This window comes from Heterocephalus glaber, unplaced genomic scaffold, assembly GCF_053883595.1.
Source record: "Heterocephalus glaber isolate CG9 unplaced genomic scaffold, H.glaber_assembly_v1.0 deba00001610, whole genome shotgun sequence".
Taxonomy (NCBI): Eukaryota; Metazoa; Chordata; class Mammalia; order Rodentia; family Bathyergidae; genus Heterocephalus; species Heterocephalus glaber.
The window spans coordinates 24,928,309-24,937,873 of record NW_028258381.1 but is presented as its reverse complement, the minus strand read 5'-3'; the positions used below and the strand labels follow the sequence as shown (position 1 = coordinate 24,937,873).

At 43.2% G+C, this 9,565-nt stretch overlaps 1 gene segment (V, D, J or C); it reads left to right on the top strand.

Moving 5' to 3' along the window:
• The first annotated feature begins 306 nt into the window (after positions 1-306).
• Positions 307-5,419, top strand: LOC147822660 (T-cell receptor gamma chain C region C7.5-like). The segment is given in 3 exon segments: positions 307-664; positions 2,526-2,567; positions 4,841-5,419. Coding segments are annotated over 3 exon segments (384 nt in total).
• Positions 5,420-9,565: the final 4,146 nt, after the last annotated feature.

The window sequence follows — 9,565 nt, the reverse complement described above, 5'->3', positions numbered from 1 at the left end:
TGATCACGTGACTGATTCCCAGGTCCTTGGAATGCCAGTATCGGATCAGCATGCTGAGAATTGGTGCGGAGGGCACACAGGCCCTTGAGACACTCTCTGCTGCCTGAGGAAGTAGGGGAGAGCCTATCTATAAACCATTAGCAAGGCGGTAGTATATTCTAAACATCTGCCTAGAGCAGGATTGGTTCCCAGCAACCATTTTAGCCTTGCAGCTGCGTCTGCTTGCTTGCTTATCTGCCTGTTGAGAACAGCCTAAAATGTATTCGCTTCAGAGAATAAATGCCCGTAGTCTGCTAAGGCTCTGGGTCCCCCGTGTCCCTCTTTTCTTTCTTCTCCTCGCACACAGTCTTCAAGTCCCCGTCTCTCTTCAAGGAGACCCCCACACAAGCCCACTGTTTTTCTTCCTTCGGTGGCTGAAACAAACCTCCATAAGACTGGGACAATTTTTTCCCTGATGCGATTAAGATGTATTGGAAGAGAACAGATGACAATAGGATTCTGGAAGCCCAGCAGGGAGATACCATGAAGAATAATGACACCTACATGACGTTTAGCTGGTTAACTGTGACTGGAGATTCCATGACAAAAGAGCACAAATGTATCGTCAAACATGAGGCTAATGGAGGGGTTGATCAAGAGATTCTCTTTGATCCCATAAAGGAAGGTGTGTGTAAATCAACATCAATATGATATAACCTTCTAGAAAAGTTATTTCAAAGAGAACACCTTACCCTTTCTGTCTTGAAATAATGAAAAGCATTGTACATCTTTCTAAAATGTTACTTTATTTATTGGTAGCACAACTACCCTGTTATTTTTCTACAGAATTGCAATAGACCCTTTGGAGAAAAGAAGTGGAAAAATTTACTGAAACTGAGCTTCAATTTCATTATCAAAAATATTAAGATCACATGATATTTCTTAAGAGTTGTTAAATGGATTTGATGAACAGCATATAATACTGAATAGTTTCTCTAGTGTGAGAAACTGAAAGTGTAAATAAGAACTAAAAGGTATAATAGGTAATGTGAAATTGGAAGAAAAGGGGCAAAGGGGAAGGGGAAGTGGGAGGGGTAGGGGAAAGGAAAGAAGGGAATGTAATTAATATGAGAAAATGAAAAAATGGAAACAAAGTCTTTGTAAATAGGGAGGGATGGAGGGGTTGAAGGGAGGGGAGAGGAAGGGGGAAAAATAAGAACCAAGATACATCATATAAAGGTGCAAGGTCCCAATGATGAATGTAACTGTATTGTGTACCTAAAATGTACCAATAAAATAATATTTAAAAAAAAATAAAGTGGCAGAGCCGTGGACTTAGCTCAGTGGTTCTGCCGCCTGCCCTGTAAGCACAAGGACCTGAGTTCGATCCCTGGTACCAAAAAAAAAAAAGTGGCAATGCCACCTTTGATGACTTTGGTGGAGAAATAAGAATAATTATGCACCTTTCTTGAATATTCTACCAAGCAAGCAAAGTCACTCACTTCAATCCTCTTCTGCAAAATTAAACTTACAAAAATATGAGTTCTTAGCTGACAAAGATTTCAGATGAAAGAGTGAGAGCCTGCCTGAGTAAAGAATACAGTATCATTGGCCACTGGAATTCCATGGTGGCCTTGAGATTTTCTGATTTTTATTTTAGCCATGGCTATTAGACAAAATTTAATAGTTAAAAATTGGGAGAGGCTGACCTACATGTGCAAGCATGCCTGCACTCTCCACAATGTGTGTATTTTTTACCATTGGCAAATGCAGCTCTAGAAATGTTTACTGGACATTTGTGCATGCGGAAGGGAGGGGAAGTGAGGTGAGTACTCAAGGATGAGTTAGAGCCCCAAAGGTGATCAGGTACAGTGAATAGTGTACACTTTTTCTGAATCACTCAGTGTCACTCATGATTCAGGCATGATGTCTGAAAGCAACCCCTTCGATGCAATGAGGGACGTATCTACACAGGTGGCAGAGGGCCCAGCAAGCTCCAGTAATGTGCTGTGTGTCATAATTCTGAGTTTTATTAATCAATAATCCAAAGGCCTGTGTTGTGCCCCATCCTGATTCCCCAAGTGAGGCTTTATCCTCTGCGACCCTTAGTTTCCGCAAGGGTCAATGAGATTTAAACAGTTACTTGGGAACTGGCACGATTTGGAATGATATACTTGCTTTCTTGCAGATTGTCTTGGACAATATACTTCCATGAGATAAAAAAGAAAAAAATGTATCCTACATGATCTTCCACTTCTTAATGTGCAGAAATATAAGATAACAATGACATCTACTGGGTTACATGGAATAAGACCAATTATTTCTGTAATTGTGGCACTCATATTTTTAATGATTTCCTGTCTCTTTATGGATTTATATTTTATGCACATATATCTGTATGCAAATATCTCACATATAAAACATTCATTGATACATATTCATAAATTTATATGCAAATACAGATCAGATGTACATATATTCATAAATACATACCTTTCCAAATATAAGCATGAATAATTGACAAGTTCTTACTCTCTTTTTTTTAGTTGTGACTATTGATTCTGAAGTTTGTTTCAAGCATGAGACTGGTAAGTTTTAGTGTATGTTTGCCTTCACTTCATGATTTATTATTTTTTTCTCTTTGATCATTGTCACTTTTGAACTACCTTGGCTTAAGTTAGAAAAATCAGAATGGCTAGATGTTGCAGAATAGACCGAGTGAGTGATATTTTAAGTTCATGCATTACCTCCTAGTCCTCATGTTACTATGGCAAACTACCAGTTTACATATAAGATGACTTCATTTAGAAGGTTCACTGGTATGCTCTGAACTATTTCAACAAAGGGACTTCATTCATGTGTCACTTGCTTCTAATGACTGGGAAAAACATGATACCAACTTAATTCTAGACTCTAAAAATATCTTCCAGCTAGTCACTAGTGATAACAACTGGCATTTACTGAGTGTTTTTTTGTACAGTAGGCCTTGGGCTTTGTTCTGCATGCATTTTGTCATTTAATTCTTAAAATGCTTCTGTCATATGGTGCAATAGTTTACCCTCATTTTATAGACAAGGGCAAGGAACTAAAATTAAGTCTTTTGCACATGTGCCCATAGCCACATCTGGAGTTTCACTTCAGACCCTCAAGTGAAGAGTTCATACCCCTAATTACTCTGTGTTCTTCCTCTGTGATGGAGTCATAGAGCAAGAAACTTCAAGGCCAAGGCCCTGGGACAGGATGGACACATGGCAGGCTGGGAAATGCATGGCTTCTGAGGACCACAGACTGGGTGCAGCCCAGATCTCTCAATGGTCAGCTGCAAATTCATTGGTGATAATTTGTCATCTGCCAACCATAACAATTACACTGAACTCGTGTTAGTGAAGACATAAGGAGCCAGACGAGAAACTTTCAGTGTAGGGATTCATTTAGCAGGCTCAGGATCAGTGCTAGTTTCTGGTCCTTCCTCTCTACATATGCACCAAGAACATGACTTTCAGCATTAACTCCACTGTGCTGACCTTTCCTCCATATCCAGCATCAATGGCTGCTGCAGCAGGCAAGGGTGGTGGGTAACCCTCACTGAGCAAGGGCAGGGAGTTAGGAACACATTTCCAGAGACCCCTTTCTATACCATGGGCTTGTGATTCTTGAGTTCTAACTCTATGAAGACAGACCATGTAAAATAAAAATTTCTCCAGGAAGAGATTTGGCCTTGTGACTCATTGTGTAGCCATTGTGACCCACTGTCATTGTTTTTGATTATGACCTGACATCACATATTTCTTATAAAATTTCAAAGGGCGACAGGTGCTGTTACCTAGCAATATCACAGCCACAAAGCGAAACATGCAGAAAGGACAGGGGAGTGGTCCACAATCAAGGAACATCTCAGGGAATGTGGAATAACCGCTTGCTTCACTCTTCTGTAGTGCCCCCTTTTCTATAATCTCCACCCACCTCTCTGGGGATATCACATTTCCATGGACTGTAAGTTCCTACATATCATGTTGCAAGCAAGGGCTCAGGTGCTTCTAAATCAGCCACGGAACTTTACACTTAAACTTTTGATGTCGGGTATGTTTATTACAGTTAGAAATGCAGAATCACAGAGTAGAGAAGAGCATGTTCAGCCAGGCATGGTGGCACATGCCTGTCATCCCAGCACTTGAGGGCTGAGGCAGAAGAATTGCCATGAGTTTGGTGCCAGCCTGAGCTACATGGTGAATTCAAGCCCAGCCTGAGCTACATAGCAAAACCCTTTCTCAAAAAACACCAAACCAAACCAAAACAAACAAACACGAAACCAACACCACTAGAATATGTTTTTTAAAGTCATATTGGTGGATTAAATTCTCAGGCTGTTACTAAAACACATGACATCAGGCAAATTATTGCTATGTCCTCAGTTTGTTTGCAAAACAGCAATGAAAATAAGTGTTATAAGGTTGTTATAATATTAAATAAGTTTAAGAATTAACATACAAAGCTTTCACAATAACATTTTGTATTGTGTTAGTGTTTAGTTGATATTATTTGGTACTACTTAGAGACATGTTGAGGTCAAAGAAATTCTACTATCTAATAATCCCAAATGTTTTCCCCTGTTGGACTACTTTATTAAAAACGAACCTGATATTTATTATTGAGACATTCTAAGTGAAATTAGCTTGAGTTGAAGCTGAATCTTGCCCTTGATGTCCTGGTGGAAGAGGTAGATGCTGACCTTTGGCTTTGGGTGCAATGGGTGGTGTCACCTCAGTGCAGGTCACCAGAAATCCACACCTGTGACACCTCCCCGTGGTGTGTCCCCTGCTGTCACATGTGCAGCTGAAAGTCATGACTTGATTTCTTTTAGGTTTGCTGCGTCTGCAGCTCACCAGCACCTCTGCCTACTATACCTACCTCCTGCTGCTGCTCAAGAGCGCCCTCCACGGGGGCCTCGTCGTCTTCTGTCTGCTTAGAGTGTCTCCTGTCTGCTGTGAAGCCAAGAGCGCCTGACAGATGAGGCACGCGGGCCATGGTGTCTCCACCGTTTCCTGTCCCCAGCAGCACCTGCGGAGGGTCTGCTGAGCTTGCTGAGCTCGGGCTCCTGAAGGCCACGTGCGCATTATTCTGTCATTTTCCCATAAAGGCTTCCCAAACAGTGGGCAAACGGCGCGACTTCACGCTGCCCCAGGATGCAGCCCATGCCGCCTGAACCCCGTCCCTCCAGGGCTCCCACAGCGCATTCAGCCGGCCAGGTCCTCACAGGCTCAGTGCGCACAGGGCCCTGCTTCTGGACAGGGCCTCAGTGACCATGGGCCAGGTCAGCCTGGAAGCCTCTGCTCTACCCTCCCTGACTCGGCCTTCTTTGATATTGAGTTGGGCTTTGTTTTTCATAGTAGACACAATAAATTAAAAGCATCAACACAATTCTGTGGGCCACACGTACTTCAATTTGTGAAACTGACCCGGAGGGGACCAGGAAAGGGCGTGCGAGGAGCATGCGCGTGGGGGGCACGTGGAGGGGGGCGCTTTGGGAGGGGGAGCGAGCGGCCGTTGGGTCCTCCTCCCCCGTAACGGTGGCCGTAACGGCTGCGGGCGAGTCCAGCAGTGACCTACAGCCTCGGAACAGGGACTGTGAGGCAATGGCGGAGAGCAGGAGGAAGAAGCTCGGAGAGGCGCGTCCAGAGTTCCTCCGGACCCCCCGCGCCAAGGCTGGGGAGCCCGAGCCCGAGCCAGAGAAGCAGCCGCGCGTGCTCGAGGTCCCTGGGAACCTGGAGCGCCTCGCGGGGCTCCTGGCCTGCGTCCTGGCCTGGGTCTTGGCCTGGCTGTGCGAGAAGGCGCGCACCCTGCAGCTGCTCCGGACTCGCCAGGACACCACGCTGGGGCTGGGTGAGGGGGAGGGAGGGCGCCGGCCTGCAGGGGGCGCTGCGGCCCGGACAGTGGTGGAGTGGACGGGGCGCGCTGGAGGAGCTGAGACTGCGTCCAGGATCCAGATAGTGCACAGCCCAGAGTCCAAAACAGCTACCTTAGTCAGGACAGCCAGCGTCAGAAATTGTAAAAATGCCTGGCTGCCTCTCTGGACAGACATTATGTTGCTCTGCGTTTAAAACAGCATGCTCCGGAGCATTGATACCCCCTTACTTCCATCTTGCTATGAAGTTTTAATACCTAAAATTGTAGGCTTTTAAAAATGTAAGCATTGGACGGTTTTTCTTTCTCCATTTATAGCCCTCGTTTTCTGTAACTTCAGGGAGAACTCAGATGTTGCTGTCTCAGTGGAACCAGTTTTGAGCTGTGCCCTTGGTCAGGTGGGTGCTGATATGAACGGGGATGTGGATGGATGTCTCTATGCAAGTTACGGTTTCCACCGTGTGTTGGTTGCTAGTGTCACAATATGAGAATGAGACCCTACATGTGGCAGGGTGGCAATGCATGAGGAGTCCTGTGTAGATTTTTCCAGCAGTATAATTATGGCCACAGACACATCCTGCAGTCAGAATCAACAGGCCTTAGAAACTGTTTTCCAAAATCCAAGCTTCAACATGCTGGGATCTGTCACATAGAAGACACCCGATGAGTGTTGAACCGATGACTGAGCATGGCAGTGTTTCCGGAGCTCAGAAGAGGAAATTCACTTTTCAGGGTGGGAAGTGAGAAAGAGATCAGCAAAATCAGCAAAGGCGTTTAGGAATAGGTGGGATTTGAATTGTGACAGAGCACTAAGCTTTGGATGTGTGGAGCTGGTGCCATTAAGTATTGGGGGCTGGCAGGACTGCAGGATGGAAGTCACTAGCATCCCACAATACCAGAGCAGTCACACTGCAGGGAAGTTTCTGAAAGAGGAGGAAGTAGGAAGCAAGTTGAAAGATCACTTGGGACCAGTCCTGGAGAGCCTAATTCATGGCTGGGTGCAGGGCATTTGAACCTTGTTTAGTAGGAAGGCACTGATTGGGTTTTCTTTTTAAAAAATGTTTTTAATGAGATGAAATCACATAAACCATCTCAAATTCAGTGGCATTTAGGACACTGAGTAATTTTAAATAGGAGGGCAGCTGACCAGAAGTGTGGTTCACAGTGAACTAGGCAGCAAAGTGTGGTTCACAGTGAACTAGGCAGCAAGTAAATAAGTGGATTGGGGATGGACTGAGAAAGGAGGCAGAAAAAAAATGTTTGGAAAAACCACTACTAGAATCTAGGCTACAGTGGTAGGAGGGTAGTAACAGTAGGCATGGAGAGGAAAGGACAGAGTCAGAATTGATGGAGACAGATTGAAAGTACTAGATTGATGGCCAGGTAGAAAGAGAAAGGAAGGGAAGAGAAAAGAGGAGAAAGGCCATCCAGGAATGAAGATTATGGATTTGGAAATTCTCTTTGTAAAAGTGGAAGTGAAACTTCAAGACTGAATGGGCTTGTTAAGGAGGATACAATGTGGAGAGAAAAAAATATATACTTTGGTAATATACTCTGGTAAATATACCTTGGTAAAACTTGGAGAGATGAAAGGAAGGAAAAGCCAGGTTGTGTCATATGTGAGTTTTTAGAAAAATAAAACTAGGAGAGTTGGTATGACAGAAGATTAGAGAGAAAAATATAAGAATCTAATCAGATACTGCAGGAAGACTGAAAAGCTTAAAAATTGAGGAAAGCCATCGATTTTTTATTACAAAAATGTTGTTGGTCAATTAAGAGAGTTATGGAACCTTGTAAGAAAGAAATAGGGCAAGAATCTTGTCACTGAATGGGAGAGGGAGGGAAGGGCTGTTGGCTCAGGAGAAGTGATTTAGGTTCTAGGAGAAGGAAAGACTGAAGGGAAGCGCTCTGGGGAGGGAGTGAGGTGGAAGATCCAAGAAAGGGAAGATTTGAAGGAGCAAAATCATGGAGCATTTGGGATGGAATAATGAAGGCCCAACTTGAGAAGCTCGCTGTGGAAAGAGGAGCGATGCTTTCTCTTCTGAGGTGATGAATAGAAAAGCAAGGATTACTATAGAAAGAAATGTTTGGAGATGTAAAAGTGGATCTAAAAGAAGTTAAGAGCCCTTGTTCCCCTTGGTTTTGTTTTAGTAAAGTAAGAAGTTGGATCATCTTCTGAGGTGAGCTGCTAGAGATGTGAGAGTTGTGAGAGTCAAAAAATTGTTGAGGACCATTGAGAAGATAGATGGACTTGGTAGCATATTGATCTTTTCTATTTCTTTAAGTATCATATGTAAGACTTTTGCCAGTATACATAATTACCCCCAAAAAACCACTATGTACTAGCATGGTGGAGTGAGACAGTTTCTGGTATTGTATTGTATTTCTTGCAATTAAGCCTTAGAAGAGACATGTTTGGATTTTAGAGAGGTGGGGTGAAGCCGAATTAAATGACTCTGAGCCTTCAGTGTGTATGCACAGGCACTGTATTTCACAGTATGATCTGTGTGTAACAATTGTATGGGAAATGAGGCTGCTTTCCCGCTGGAATGCTCTCATTTCTCCCCAGCTCCGGGGCTTCTCCTCTTGGAAGGGTGGGGTCTGCCCCATGTTCTGTTGCACAGTGCTGCTGTGGCCCTGGGCCTGCAGGGAGCTCTTGGTGTCAGCAGCAGGGCTGGGATGGTAGGAGGCAGGTGCCAGCCCCTGTGGGTACCCGTGTCCCACATGGAAATAGGGCTGAGTGGAGAACTAGAGTTTGCTTTCTTTTCAACTTCATTGAGAAGCACTACATAAATTAAGGATAGTGCAATTGCAGACTGTAAATTAATTTGTTTGTCACATATGATCCTTTTGTCACTGCCAGTTCCTGTTGAGTTGCACTACAAAATATCTTACAGTTCAGTCCTGTGTTCTTTGGCATTTAAAGTTGATCCTTTACCTGGTGTTATATTTGAAAACTGATTTAATCTAAAGTGATTTTACTTAAAATTATATTCTGAGCACTTTTCAAAAATTACAGAGGTTATTTCTCAAACCTGGAACATTTGAATCACTTGTTAAACAAAAACTTGCCTGTGTTCTCATTTAGAGTCCTGGGTAGAAGGAAGAGAGGGGAGAGCCACAGGGACTTTAGATATACACACAAGTGAGATTAAGAACAGAGTTAAGGAGGTGTGCACTGCCGTGGATTATAAATGCCCCAAAACTTATTAAGTTTGCAGACAACTACAGCACTGACTCAGTATTTATTATGAAAAAAATATTTTTCCTTTCCATGGCTTTCTTACTTTGCTTATCTGTGGCTTTGCAGTACTGCTTTGGAATCTTGTTCTTATAATAATTATTAGAAGATTATAATATTCTATTTCCTTTTTTTTTCCCAGGATACATTTAACAACACTTTTTGAGAATGACTGTCATTTTTCTCTCCTCTCAACTTTGGAATGGGAGATGTCTTTTCACAATGAAATGGTTAGTTCTTTCTCCTAATGAGTTAATTTCTGCATTAAGAAGAGTAAGACTATAAAGTAGAAATATGTTAGGAATGGAAGTGGATTTCCGGTGACTGGTGTTTCACATTTCTCCTTTCTGTCTATATGAATTTTCCAGAATATTAGGCACTTAAGCCATTGCTTTTGCTTTCGTCAGTATAATCCCTGCAGTGATTTGAATAACTGGATATGCA